The following is a 14,696-nucleotide window of genomic DNA, read 5'->3' as shown; positions in this document are numbered from 1 at the left end:
TTCAATTACTTAGAAGACATGCCGCATAAACATACACGTAAAGGAGGGGATGACAAATCTACGTATGAGTTCACCAATCAAAATTATTTTTCACATTCAATTACTAACACAGTATTTCAATAGTATTAACCTACCACCCACTACTATCGCAAAACCTTTACCTGTCTCTAAATCCAGCAATGCCAACGGAATCTTTACCAGCGAACTGAATCCCACGCGCAAAAACAAGAAGAGGAAGAGAAACACCAATGCGGACGATGACACACCGAAAGCATTTGCAAGGCTTATGGCCTTTAAATCCGGACAGAAATTACCCAAAGGATTAGATGATGGATTGAGAAAACCAAAAGCCAAAAAGGCGAAGAACAACGACGATGATTCGGAAAAGAAGAATCTGCCAACACCAAAGAAAGAAGTACCAGCCGTGGAAACTCCCAAAATTAGACCCGGAGAAAAGATGTCGGAGTTTTCAGCAAGAGTTGATGCAGCATTGCCAGTCGGAGGATTGATTAACAAAAGTGCTCGAGGCGGTAAAGATCCATTGGGTCTCAAGCAGGGACGTACAAAGACGGAGAAGAAGATGCATCGAATGTATGATGAATGGAGGGAAGAAGAGAAAAAGATTCAAGAGAAACGACAAGAAGCAGCAGAATTGAGGGAGGAGGATGATATGGAGATGGATGGAGAAGGGCAAATGCAATGGAAATCGGACATAAACACCGATGGAAAAACAGGCAAGAATAAAAAGAAGAAGAAGAAGGTTCTGGGAGAAATTGATGATGGGAATGATGATCCTTGGGCAATAATCGCGAAGAACAGAGGTGAGGTAAAGGGTGGGTTGAATGATGTGGTACAGGCTCCGCCAACATTCACCAAAGTTCCCAAAGCTAAGTTTAAGGAGCTCCAAGGAGCTAAGGTAGAAGTTTCAGATGTACCCAAAGCAGCTGGAAGTCTAAGGAGAAGAGAAGAATTGGGTGAAGAGAGGAAGAATATTGTTGAATCATATAGACAGATGATGAAGGACCACAAGGACAAAGTCAAGTCGCAGTAATATACTTGATGGAAACACGTCCAATTTACTTTAAGATAATGAGAAATACGAACCTTTTAATCTTCTCCTTCATAAAGTCAGTAGTATTGAGTAATCCCGAATACATTCATTTTATCAAACCAAGTAATTTTCATCAGCCTTGCTCGTTATTATTGGTTTCCAATTCCAATCAATCTATACACCTCGAGGTCGTAGCCTTATCAAAATTCGCTTTGACCAATCATTGATCTGACTAGTTCATGCACCAAGGCTACCAAAACCCCCGCAATACCCGCTTAAAATTTTAAGCTTCAAAGCCTTCATCGCAGATTTATCAATTGCCTTTCAATTCACATGTCGCAAAAATATAAACATTGTACAGTTACAACTTCAACTTTTACAACCTCAATATTTGATAAATATTTATTGCTTCTATCAATTGCATTCGCGTTCAATCCATAAGACAATGCGAGTTGATAATTTTTCACAATGCCAGAAGGAAAAGAGGAAGTAATGGATTGGCTTTATCAATTCGTGAAGAGCTTAGGAGGGCAGGGTGAGTCAAATTTCATATTCAACATCTTTTCAGCCTTGTCAAAATTTATTCCATTAATCCTGCCATTGGATATTGTGTGACTGGGGTCATCGATATCCACGGTTTCCTTCAAGAGCAGACTTGTTTCAACAAAAATGTTGCGATGGTCCAGTGGTCTGTAGTCGCATTTGAGAGAGCGGGGCACTCTTTTTCATCATTTTTTGGAGTTTCTCGCGAATGCGATGTGATAGTCCATCACGTGTGATCGACCAAGAAGATCACCCGCCTCTGTCAATCATAGGCAGAGAGACTTTGTGAGGTTGAGATCATTGCTGATGGAAAATTTCTAGGAATTGCTATACAAAGTCTTTCTGAGAAGTTTGATGAAAATTTCAGGGAAGAAATTGTTGCGAATGAGCAAATCAAAGATGAGGTCTGGCAAGATTTCATCAATCGGGATGATGTTAGGATAGAGGGTTCTGAGGAAGAGGTTGGTGTAATGAAGAGTTTGGAGTTGAGTGATACAGTCGCTCTAGGCTATGGAGTCAGAAAGGTTGTGGTCCAAGCAGAGTCAATTGATGTTGAAATGGTTGATACCGCCTTGGAGGAACCCAGCGAGAAGGATTCCAAACAGAGGATAGCGAGTAGCAACGAGGGGCCTGCTGCCTCAATAGCCCTGATCGACCCTTCCAGACCAGTCATTCTAGATAGAATAACACCGATACAGCGCGCACGAGAGCCAATGGAGCAACTTACCACTGTCAGTAATGACTCATCAACAAAGCCAGTCCCTGGCTCAGTCATTCCGGATGTGACAACTCCGATGCAACAATTACCAGAACCACAAGAACAATTGGATTCAATCCCGAACGGATCATTTACAAAGGCAGCTCCTTCCTCTGAGCCGAGATCTGGGAATAAGAAGTCTTACAAGATTGCAGATGATCCACGAGGCACGCAAGGTTCGCAAAGAAGATTGCAAAGTCTCTTAAATGCAGCACGCGCCGAAGCTGACGGGTTTCACACTCCCAAGATTGCCCCTCTTCCAAATAATAATGAACCGAAGGTTGTCGAAAGTAACGGACATCCTCCGGCCAAGAGTACCCATACACCAACACCTGAGATTGATAATCCGCCAGAGACCAATGCAGATACTATCGTCGTAGATTCTCATATTATACGTCCAGATTCGTCAGAACAAGCCTCAAATAACACCGCCACAACTAGCGATAACCAACGCGATGCGGTACACATAAGTATCCCAAAGCATCCAATAAAAGTACATTCATCAAGAACTGGTCAATCTGCACCTATAGTTGGATATCAATACCAATCTCCACAATCGAGCAGCGCCCCTAGTAAAGGTGCTCAACAGACAACTCCAATTGAGGATGCCGCAGATAATATTGATTATTTTGCGCGGGAAGTGACTCGTCATGGACCTGTACCGGGACAACGGAAGCGTGGCCGTCCAAAAACCACAGGTCGACAAACCACTCCTAGCAGTTCAGCAATGGAAGTAGGTTTTCCGAAAGATCCTGCATCTATGAGCTTCTCCTCACTCGCCGAATTGGAATCATTTCAAACTCCAAAACTTGCGCCCAAAAAACGTGGTCGTCCTAAAGGATCTACAGTCAAGCGCCAAGAACTTTCTAGTGAGTCGCGCCCAGAGATACCTTCTGGTGATACAGCCGATACAGGACTTCAAATCTCAGAATCGGGACTCCGTACATCTCGTAGACAACCAAAACCCAGAAAATTCTTTACTCCTACTCAAACAGCGTCACCAGAGCCTGAGCCTGCGGTTGTCGAAAACCCTGGAAAATCTGAGGCGTCTTCTACACCATCAAAATCTAAGCCTCACCGAAGGCACCGTGAACCAATTTTCACCTCGTATGAAGATTTGTTAAGGGAAGAAGATGACAAGAAGCGCAAAGCTGGAATAGATGGCGTCTACATCAATCCTCTTGATTCTAAGGAAGGAAGATCGATGGCTCGAAAAAAGACGTTTGTTGTATTGATAAAATCCACAAAGCTTCGTGACCCTGATTTGTTGGAGAATAGAAAGGGAACATGGATTGAGGTGCTTGCTGAGAGAAGAAAAGCTTTGCAATCTATAGTTGAGTCGGAAGCTGCAAAGATTGTCGCTGCCACTGAAGAGGAAAAGTTCAAGAAAAGAAAGAGAGATGAGAAGTTTGAAACAGACAATTCAAAACGCCCAAGGCCATCAGATACCGAATCACAAAATACATTGGAATTACTGGGTGCTGGAATTGAAAAATCTTTGGATGAGCCCATTCCTGGACCTGAAATTCTCTCAGAGGCGCCCAGTGCTGTAACGGCAAAGCCATCAGAAGCTCCCATTATTGATACTGAAAAGACTTCAGATCTCCCAATATTCAGGCCTGCAGAGCCACTGGAAAGACCTAGTCTCAATTCTGTCTCTTTCCCATCAAATGAGGAACTGGCATTGGAGTTCGAAAAGTTCAAGGCTCTATCAGCTGCAAAGCCATCAACTTCCAACACAAACCCCGACTCTTTCCCATCAAACGAAGAACTAGCACTAGAATTTGAGAAATTCAATAGTGAATTTTCTCGCCAGGCTGACTCAATTCAGACCGAAGCTCGTTCAGCTGCTACGCAGCAGTCACAACAAACACGGTGGAATGGATCATTAGAAACACATCAGACACACGCAACTATGAGAAATTCTTTAACAGCAGCATCGAATCTCAATTCTCATATTTCACCGTACAGAGAGCAGTCTGAATATGAACAAGTTGCTGGTCGCCATTATCAACAACCATACCGTGGCAATGCACCAACTATATCTACATCTTCTCCAGCTGATAGGTATAGGTCTCCGTATGAAGACGACCGACAGGCTACACCTTCATTCCCAGCCCCGAACCCTTGGCTAGCTAGAAGTCCGACTCATATTCATACCCCGGATTATCGAAGCCCTATGCATCAAAGCCCTGTTCAAAAAAGTCAAGACCGTCAAGACCCAATGCAAGATTCATGGCCTGCAGGCTTTTTACTCCCGTTACCCCCTAAGCCGCCTCAGACACGACCTAAGATTCAATGGCCCGCGGGTTTCCTGGCTCCAGTTGCTCTACCATCGGAAGCCTCTCCGTTTAGTCCGATGAGCATAGACTCAATCCAGCAATCAAGTCCTGATTCTGTATCTCAAAGCTTAAATCCATCTACATCGTCTCATACATCGCAAGAAAATCTTACCAACAGTCTAGCTCCATATGGTAGTCCCAGGTCAACAAATCGTCCCCATGTATTTCAACCCCGGTCTGTTTCGCCCGTTCCATACAATTTGTCTCCATATTCTAGAACTGCCGTTTCTGCAAAGATTCAACAACCACAGAGTCTTGTGGGAAGAAAAGACAGTTTGGGACAAATGCAAGTATCTTCGCCTCTCAGCCAGCAATTTGGCCCAATAGAATCTTCGTTATCAAAACAACATGCGATGATCACCGACAGTCATGCACACCCAGCCCGACCAGAAATTGAGAGAAAAGCTCACACTCAGTCCCCAACACTTTTACCACCCTCTGCTCCCTCTACCAACAGTCATACACACCCATATAGATCTGAGATTGAACAACAGGCTCAGGCACAGGCATTATCTGAAACACAAGTACAAGCCTCTCCCTCCTCTGTTCAAGGTCCCGTATTAATGCAATCTCTGGAGGAGTCTCAACCTGATCCTGCATCTCATCAGAACCAGCCTTCAAAAACTGTAGAAACTCGGACCAAGTTCACTTCAGTGGAGCCCATTCCAGTTCAATCCCACAGATCACCGTCTATCCAGCCCTGTCCCGAACCAACTCCAGAATTGAAACAACGAAATAAATCGATTCCCAACATTGAAAAGATACCGAGCCCTCAAATCTCAGCGGTGATGAGTTCTATACTTCCAGAATTCTCAACCTCTCTCGCCGAGACAACTGGAGCAGTGCCACCAGCAGTCAATCCCGATGATCTTGAAGGATTCGAGAAGGCCGATGCTATTCCATTTGAATCAATCTTTGCTCGCATGTCTTCAATTTACAATTCTGTGATGGGAAATCTAATCTTATCTTCTGATAAAACAACATTGAAATTCTGGTCAATGGCTGAAGGTATAACTGAGCCTATTTGGACAATGCAAGTTTGTAAAATGGCCGAAAACCCAATCGTGTCTATGCCGGGCTCGAATCCGATGGAGTTACGCTTGAAAGAGAAGATGGATGATGAATCCATTACTGCTCATCGATTTTTGATTGCTCGCACTAAACAAGCTCACAAGTCTGCAAATGAAATGAGAGCAAATTTGGTTACTGCTCGAATTTTTGTACAAATGGCTAATCCTCAGATAATTCAGGCAGAAGATCCAGAAGTGATCGCTCTTAAGCCCTGGAAATGTGAAAAATGTGGCTCCAGGTTCAAGAATAAAGAAGGTATCAAGTATCATCTTTCTAAATCACAAACGACTTGCAATCCAAATTGGAAGGCACCGTCTACCAAGCCACGCCAACACGGTAAACCGCAAAAGGAGACGCCGAAAAAGGAGAAAGTGACAAAGGAAAAAAGTAAATCTGTGGCTTCTCCAGAGAAAGAAGTCCAACCTAAACCGTCAGATCAATCTGAGTCTGAGTCCGAACACGGCGACTCGGATGACTCCGTTTTTGAATGGGCTGCTAAAGTCGCTGGGCTGAAGAAATCACCAAATAAAAATAGAGGAGATCGAGGGGATCCGGTCATTGGTAGAGATGGAAAGGTTTACAAATCTTTGGGAGGGGAACGACCAGCACTTTTGAAAATTGCTGAAATCGTCAAGGAGAAACCATTGCTTGTTGAAGAACTCGCCAAGATCCCGTCATTACCTCAAACTCCAGAACATTCGCTTCCGAAATCAGTATCACCATTGTCGAAAGAGAAGGTTGTCAAAGATATCATTCTTTGTCTTCTTCAGGCTAACAACAATGCTTTACCGGGAGAGCGTGGCCTTTGGTTCGCATTTGTTGCATGCTGGCTCAAGTATTATCATAATTCCAGAGTGCTTCCGGAACACAAGTTATTTGTAAGAGCTCTTGATGAGTTACTTGAGGACGGAACACTTTCAAAGATCACATTTGACTTTGCAGGTGCTAGGAGCAGAACTATAACTAGGAGCATTTTATTTGATCCAAAAGCGGTTGCTCCAACCTCAGCTGACATTACCAAGATGCAAGACGATACAAAAGCGAATCATCCTGATTTTTACATTCCAGTTGGATTTTCTCCTCCAAGTGTCGTTTTGGAGATTTTGAATTCTATCGGAAAGCTTCCCCCTTTGGCCCCGAAGATTTCGGAAACGCAACTTAATGAGGTACTGGGATCCGATGAGGAGCTAGGCAGGGGTGATTCTTCAGATGATGAGTTCAAACCTGAGGTTCACGCATTGGATGCTGAGGATGACCTCGAAGATGATCCAATGGACCTCGATGTAGATTCGGATTGTGGTGGAAGCGAGTTTTCACCCTTCTCAGGATTTACCCCCACGCGAGAATTGCAGTTCCATCCATTGTACCAACAGGTTCCGGCAAATATTGATGGTAGTCAACCAATAAAACCTCGCACGAGACGTCCTATGCACACTTCCAATTTCGAAGAGCCAGAAAGAAGAAAGCGTATAATTGCTTCACAAGAACATGTATGGTCACCACAATCAACAATGTTACAAAACTCTGCGAATAGCGCATGGAATACACCCGCCAAACCAAAAAGAACCTATAAGTTGAGAGAGCGTCTTCCGGAGCCAACCACGTTCATACAAGGTGATTCTGGCTCTTGGTCCGTTAGACCTTTTGGACATGGCGTAAATCCCATATTTGCTAGACCAAATAAGATTACTGTTGGAAATCCTCAAGGCGAACATTATCTTCAGCAGCGGGAGGATAGTCACCGACCAGTCATTCATCCTAACAAACCAATCATGCGTCCTTCCGTTCCATCGAAGTTCTTTCTCAACAAGAATCTTCAAGGAGATCTTGTTGGTCGACCAGATGGTCAAATAGAGATCTCGAAGACAACTGGACAGCCAAAACGAAATTATACATATCATACCAGATCACAAAAAAACCCTGATATATCAAGACATACTGGACTTGCCAAGCGTGCTTATAGATCATTAACCCCAGATCCTATGGACTTGACGGAAGCTAGTATTAATGGCTTGACTGAGCTCGATATTTTGAATCATTATGAGGCTAAACCACTAGAAAAGGAGATCGGTCGCCAGAACAATCCTGGTTTGGATAGCATGCCATCTACTCCAGCGACACCAGGTCTATCCCATTTGTTTTTCGATGAATCTGCTGGACTATGGAATCTTGCACATCCATTCGTAGCTTGCACCGATGCTGAAAAGCTGAAGATGCAATGGCTTGATCGTACTGCTTTTACATTGGAAACTATACCATACTCAGCTCTCGAAGACAATGATGATCTACCACCAGAGCAAGAAACTATTATTGGAGCCAAACGCAAGAGACAACAGAAAAAAGAGCCACATGTAGGTGTACGCAAAGGTCTAAAGAACAAATGGGTAATGCCTAGACGTCTTACATCTGCGCCGGATGATCTTCTTGGTGTTCATAGAGATGTTCGATATGCCGCAGAGTTACTCGGTACTCAGATGGTCAATTATGATATGAACATCCGCAGAAAGAGACAAAGATTCAAGGAACAAGGTTTAGCTGTTGATGAAGAAGCGAGATTGACCATGGGTATTGTTATCATTCGAGCAATGCTTGGAGGATTAGAAATGAACATTGATTGGGTTATTCTTGGAACGGTCTTTAAAGATTATTCCTTGAATTTCCTGAGGAAATGGTGGCAGGTTGTTTGGGCTAAGAAAAAGCCAATGGTCGATAAATTGACAAAAGATTTTCAGGAGGCTTTCATCAAGGGATATCGAAAAGGTCAAGTTCAATCAATCGATTATGATCATATTGTCGACTATGATTTCAATACTTTAATCGATTGGGCCATGTCAAAGATCAATACTCCCACACAAGAAGAAAAAGTCTTTGACCTTCCAAATTCATTCCCAGAACTCAAGAAAAAATATGCCTTAGTCCCCGAAACCCGAAGTAATTACTGGTCTGAACAGTATTATTACACCCTTGCTGCCGTTTATCAAAGGATGAATCTTGTCAATTCTGTACCTTTTTCAAATCCATTGAAACCAGATGCTCTCAATTATGAGATTACCGACTATGCACTTGCAAAATCTTGGTGTAGGGCCGCAGCCGTTACACCAGATCATTTATGGGATAGTAAAGCAGCAAACAAGTTGCTCAATCGTCTTCCAAGTGCTATCATCATTGAAGCTAGAGAAGATTTGTTGAAGAACAAGATAATCACCAAAAATAAACGTCTTCGTACTAATGGTCGAGTTTACAATCTTCCAGATGCTTTCAACGCTGTTTTCGTTCGTACGGGAAAGATCATTTTTGAGAAACAATACCGAGAGGCTTATTTATTCAAGTGTGAATTGGATCAAAAGTTTCGAAATGGGGAGACTATTGTGAACATACCTTGGGGTGTGAATGAAGGTGCTGTGTTGGCTATTACGAATCTACAAGCTAATGGATGTATTCACATTCAAAAAAGTAACATCAGAGCGAACAAATTTGGTCTCACCGAAGGCGGGTACGAAACAAGACTTATTGATAAAGCGAAATATCGGTTTCAGATGGATATCGCGCCCACTTCAAGTTATGTTTACAACCACACAATACCTAACCTTAACGCCATGATTTCGGAGCCTCCATTTGTTGGAGCAAGAGGTGCACTCCCGGTTTGGAGAAGTATAACAGGAGAAGTAATTGAGGGAATGTGGAGAAAAGTACTCTTAGGAGTTACCGGTGCATTTGTTCTACGAAGTAGTATTGATATCGAGGGATTGGAAAGAGTATTCGCACCGAGTCTCGACGCATGGGAAATCAAACAATTGATTGATTGGGGAGTTGAAAGGGGTGTTTGGCAAAAATGTGATTATGAAGGGTTGGGAGCAACTGCTAAAGAGGCACAAGATATGGAAGGTTGGGAAGTAGGTGATTGGTGGTGGATGATTGTGGGGAAATATTTGGTGGAGAGTGATCAGTGATGGAGCTGAAGTAGTAGATTTTGAGATCTTTTGGAGTTTTGGTGAAGATTTGGGGCACAGGGCGCGAAAGGGGGGAAAAATATGATGCACTATTCTGTAATTATTGCATGGTATGGAGTTTCTGGGAGGGGTGGGATGAAAGAGCAAGTATAATTTTACTGCTGGCGCATAGTCTTTCGACAGCACACACTTCGTGCTAGATCAGCTTCGTTATTACTCAACGAAATATAATTATAGAAACAATCAATTTACCCCAAAGTATTTTGGTAGTGATCATGGATTGTACCTAAATTTAAAGTCTCGATGAGTTTTCCGTCTCCATTTGAATCAGAGACACATTTATCTCATGTTCAACGTTGACAATACACTGTCATTCTCCATATATGACCTTTGTTAAGACCTTATCACCCTGAACACATTCCATACAACCGCTCTTACAATTATTCGCAGAAGCAAGTGTTTGAATACTTTCGTAACATCTGATCGGAGCCGTTGCGCCTCGTAATAAAGAGGTTGTGGATAAGAGAGCTAAGGCTGCCGTTGATGGTGCTGGGGTAATGGGGAAGAAAGAGTGGAGGCTTTTGTTGATCATTTGGCGGGGTAAAGGACTGAGTTTAGATTGGTAGGAATGGTGAGATAAGTGGGCGATTTGGATGGTTAGAGTGATGAGTAGCCATTTGTAGATGGACATCTTGAGGAATGTGGAGATGGATGGATGTAAATAGGTAAGCCCTAGCGTAGTGTGGTGGATTCGTGGTGTATGATCATTGTCGTTAGAAAATGTTGTTTGGGTTTGGTAGGAAACTGAGAACTTTGAATCACTTCTCTCACATTGTAAATCGGGTTTGGGGAAGTTTTGATTTGTATTAAGATGTTAAGGGACCTGGTGAACGGGTGAAGTTAGATTTAGCCTTCAAAATACGTCGCTGTACGTTATGCGACCGGAAAGCCTGAAAGCCCTGCAATGTAACACTAAACTTACGGCTAAAGCCTGAAGAAGCTTGGACGGTATCAATCACGTGTAGGATTGACACGGAACTAGTGGCTTGGCGAATATCATGCTCATCTTCATTTCTTTAGCATTGTCTTATATTGTCATCTCATTACTTTAACAAAGTATCACATTCACAGGTTCTCGATTTTCTCATCATCGCCTTTTACTTGTTCAATTATCTCATTTATTTGTAGATAAAATACCAACTACAAGCACCCTCTTTCGTTATTCAATTAATCATAAGCAAACTCCGTTGAAACGACTTGTACTTCATCGATATCGTCCTCCTCGAGTTCCAAATCATTCTTTTCCTTCGATTGTACTTCTGATTGTACTTCTGATTGTACCTCCGGATCGTTCGACTTACCTTGTTGTTGCTACCTGCGGAAACGGTCACAAAACCACAAAAATGAGCTACCATAGCTGTCTTCATTCCCGAGACTCGAGCCTTCTTCTTGCACCTCATGTACCGCATAATCCCGGTCAATTAACCTGTCTGCGCTCTGATTTGCTCGCTTGTGTGGCTGATCACTCTCCGTGTCATTTGGTTCATTGGTTGAAAGCTCAATGCTTTTCTCGATTTTCGTTTCAGCAGTCATATTGTCATTAACGTCAATATCCTCATATATGACTCTATTCTCGAATTTGTGCTCTAGAAGAGAAAATTCATCCTCGACTCCGATTCTACTCTCGTCCTTCACCATATCAGTGTTGTTCACATAGCCTTCAATATGCTGCTTCGTAGTGACATCTACCCCCTCGGCTTCCTGTGCTTCATGATATGCAATATCATAGACGTCTTGGGCCTTTTCACTTTCTGCTTCCGGAGACTTATTTATCGTGACTACAACACATGCGAAATCTTCGCAAAGTTTCTTGATAATACCCGCAATGTTTTCGTTGTTCGCTGCTTCAATGGTTCTCTTGGTGGTGACTGCAGTCCAAGCGGTATATTCTTCACACATTTCCCTGATGATGTCCTTGATTCCGCTCATTGCTTCAGCTGTTCCTGTATCGTCAAAGCTTTCGTTTTCGTCTATTTTGTCGCTAGCGAAGCCACCTTCTGTGGCTTCATGATTGTCCACTTTGACACCCTCTTTGTCATTAATATCATGACTTTCATAGTTTTCGTTTTCTTTTGTTTGGTCATCATAATGATCAACTCCAACACTAACATCATATAAGCTAATGTCAGTACCCTTATGTTTGCCTTGATACTCTTGGGTTCTTCCGCAATAAAATTTTCAGGAATATTCACTTCAGGACTCTTATCTTCATCCAAATCTTCATCCAAATCTTCGTCTCTAGCATCTTCGTCCTCAGTGGTTACCAAAAATAATTGGCTCGCACGTCTTTCAGGTATCAGTTTGGGGGTTTCGAATAAAAAAATTGAGGTGTTGCAACCCTCTGGAATGAGCCAGTGACCCGGAGATTGATTCTCCAGAGTTTCCAGATTTACATCGCTTGTGGAAGAACCAGTAGTACTTGAACTTTCAGATTCGGCTTTAAAATTCTGGCTATACAAATCACGAGGCGCGTCTTCTTTGGTCTCAAGAGTTTCTGAATCTATCACGATTAAATCTTCAAGTCCTAATTCCTTCGGGCAAAAGGTTGGTATCGCCTGTTTCAATTGTATAAGAGAGGCACGGGACTGATTCTGCCGATTCTGGTTCATCTCCTTCTTGCTCTAAATAGATGCTGCTGGGTATCTCACTAATTAAATATGCTCGAAATTTTTTGGTGTGAAGAAGATCTGCCTCTCCATTGTTCACACTTTCCAAAGCTTTTGCGGAGTACAAATCAAGATCGTTCTCCTCAACATCATTCTCCTCGATATCAACCATAGAGAGAATTTGGTCAATTAAACTGCGTTTAATTTCTTGGGGTGGCAGATGAGACGAGAGATTTCTTATTCCAATGAAGTCTTAAACATCGGAATCAAGACTTGGAGCAGACAATTTGGGTAGTATACTGGCTTGTAGCACAAGACTCCAGAATTCTCGGAAGCCGAGGCTGGTGTATTTGTTTTGGCTTCGTAAGTCACAGAGTCGTCGATTTGCATTTTGATTATTTTGATCGTTTCCAAAGTTGGAAATATTATGCGCAGCTCTCTATGCTCCCGGCAAAGTTTGCATTCATAACTCGTGAGCTGCAAGATATCTCGGCCCATGACTCTCCTTATCGCTGGCACTTTGATTCTTGAAACAATTGCTCAGTAAGCAAAAAATAATCAGCAAACGTGTGGGTTATTTCTCAAGGAAACATTTCTGTGAAATTTACCACAGGATGCGAAATCAAACAATGAAGATTGCGATGAGTGCAGCCTTTCATAAGTGCGAATTACAAGGAACAATCACAAGCAAGAGAACTCGGTATCTCTTGGTGTCGTTTAGTCAAACAAAGAGATCACTAGTAAATTTAGTAGTCCTAAACCCTTATCCAGAACTCTGGGGCTTCAACAATAGACCACGGTATTGAAGTCACTCACAATCCTACTGTTCACACATGAAAAAGTCAAACTCGAAGAAAAAAATTATGAAATTATTATATCCTTACCTGTCAGTATAACACAATGTCCAGCATCATAGCATACCTTATACCTTACTTCTCAAACTCACCAAGTAACTTAAATGCCGGCATTTATATTACATTCGGCAATCTCTCACCAGAAACTCTTGCCTGTTCCGGCAATGCCACAACCACGGCACCCCTTCTCACGTTCGCACTCGTAACCCCCAATATATCTCCCAGTTCAATATCTTCAAATCGAGCAGCTCTTGTATTCCTCTCCATTTTATTGCGTCTTCCTATCGATGCGGTGATTTCAACTCCTCTTTGAAACCAACTTTTCATTTCTGTTCGACTTGGTGTTCTTTTGTGGTTTTTAATCTTGAGGAAGATATAGCGGGGAACATAGATTAGGAAGATGGAAAGGAAAATGAAGAAGAATGTTACGAGGGTAAACACCGCGATGCTGTCGCCTTTGTTAGAGAGACCCATTTTGTTGTAATTAAGATGCGTTGGTGATGGAGGTTGCTGCAAGATTTTTGTCGTGAATCCTGTCAAGTGATTGAGGATTTGGTGGGATGCAAAATTGAGAAGTAACTTGGAGGGGAAGAGGGACGGGGGCTTAAGATTACTTTATGGATGTAATTGAGGCATTGTTCTTATTTTCTCAAACAATCAAAGACGCTTTGCTTTGTCTCTATGTTTGAATGTTTTTGTTTGAAGGCATATCCTAAAAATAGTAACAAAGAAGTCTTTGTGTTTCGCTGTAGGCCCGATAACATCAAATATCTTTTACTTCTATCGTGTAGATTGATTTTGATATTACATTTAATTTCACTGAATGATTCGATCCCTAAATCTTCCTCCCAATTTCGAGCATTCCCTGGAATGCCAGTGCAATATATACAGGAGTCTTTTCCTCCACACCCCTTTGGTCCGATAACATTCTGTCGCTGTTTCACATCCAGTTGTCTTAAACCCTCAATTTGCGTTGATTCTCATACAACATTCCCCAGAATGAAGTATAGAGCTCGAAAGCTAGCTCAAGATTTCTTGCCTCTCATCTCTTTATCTTTGTCGCTTTTCTACAACATTCTCTGATAATGAGCACGTGACCAACTCTGGACCTCGTTCGGAAGTCGGCTTCATCTGTGGTAGCGGTATATTTGACAGTGCATCTTCATTCGGTTTGTTGACAAAGATCGAAAGTCAGAAAAGGATCTGTACGTGTGGATCCTTTGGGATACCCTTCAAGGATTGTACTCTTCTGATTCGTGTCCTAGTATGATTTGCGGTATGGATGAGCCGTCCAGTAGACATCACTTCTGCTCTGATCTTTCGGCTCTACGTCCTACTCGGAACCCACGGATATGAACGCTCATATCGTGGCTCTGGTTCTTCATGCTACGCAGCTGATACTCGTATATCAAAGAAACAAATTTTACAACGATATGAAACACTCAGTCCTTAGTCCATCTTT

General features: G+C 42.5%; 4 protein-coding genes across 4 annotated transcripts; 2 read left to right on the top strand and 2 right to left on the bottom strand.

The window, feature by feature from the left end:
- Positions 1-18: 18 nt before the first annotated feature.
- Positions 19-1,051, top strand: Bfra_001482 (putative urease accessory protein; the record flags this gene model as incomplete). Its single annotated transcript, XM_037331912.1, has 2 exons — positions 19-62; positions 124-1,051. 2 exons carry the CDS (start codon positions 19-21, stop codon positions 1,049-1,051), a joined length of 972 nt encoding a protein of 323 aa, XP_037196066.1.
- Positions 1,052-1,519: 468 nt separating this feature from the next.
- Positions 1,520-10,340, top strand: Bfra_001481 (putative tfiiic transcription initiation factor complex subunits tfc3 protein; the record flags this gene model as incomplete). Its single annotated transcript, XM_037331911.1, has 3 exons — positions 1,520-1,586; positions 1,916-9,703; positions 10,204-10,340. 3 exons carry the CDS (start codon positions 1,520-1,522, stop codon positions 10,338-10,340), a joined length of 7,992 nt encoding a protein of 2,663 aa, XP_037196065.1.
- A 601-nt stretch (positions 10,341-10,941) lies between these two features.
- Bfra_001480 (uncharacterized protein) lies at positions 10,942-12,552 on the bottom strand (the record flags this gene model as incomplete). Its single annotated transcript, XM_037331910.1, has 4 exons — positions 10,942-11,075; positions 11,127-11,824; positions 11,884-12,305; positions 12,361-12,552. 4 exons carry the CDS (start codon positions 12,550-12,552, stop codon positions 10,942-10,944), a joined length of 1,446 nt encoding a protein of 481 aa, XP_037196064.1.
- A 796-nt stretch (positions 12,553-13,348) lies between these two features.
- Positions 13,349-13,708, bottom strand: Bfra_001479 (uncharacterized protein; the record flags this gene model as incomplete). The annotated part of the gene is made up of 1 exon (XM_037331909.1): positions 13,349-13,708. The coding sequence occupies one exon, from the start codon at positions 13,706-13,708 to the stop codon at positions 13,349-13,351; it is 360 nt and encodes a 119-aa protein (XP_037196063.1).
- Positions 13,709-14,696: the final 988 nt, after the last annotated feature.

The sequence above is a fragment of the Botrytis fragariae genome (genome assembly GCF_013461495.1).
Source record: "Botrytis fragariae strain BVB16 chromosome Unknown tig00000006, whole genome shotgun sequence".
Classification (NCBI taxonomy): domain Eukaryota; kingdom Fungi; phylum Ascomycota; class Leotiomycetes; order Helotiales; family Sclerotiniaceae; genus Botrytis; species Botrytis fragariae.
The sequence above is the reverse complement of the archived record's forward strand: the minus strand, read 5'-3'. Positions and strand labels throughout refer to the sequence as shown.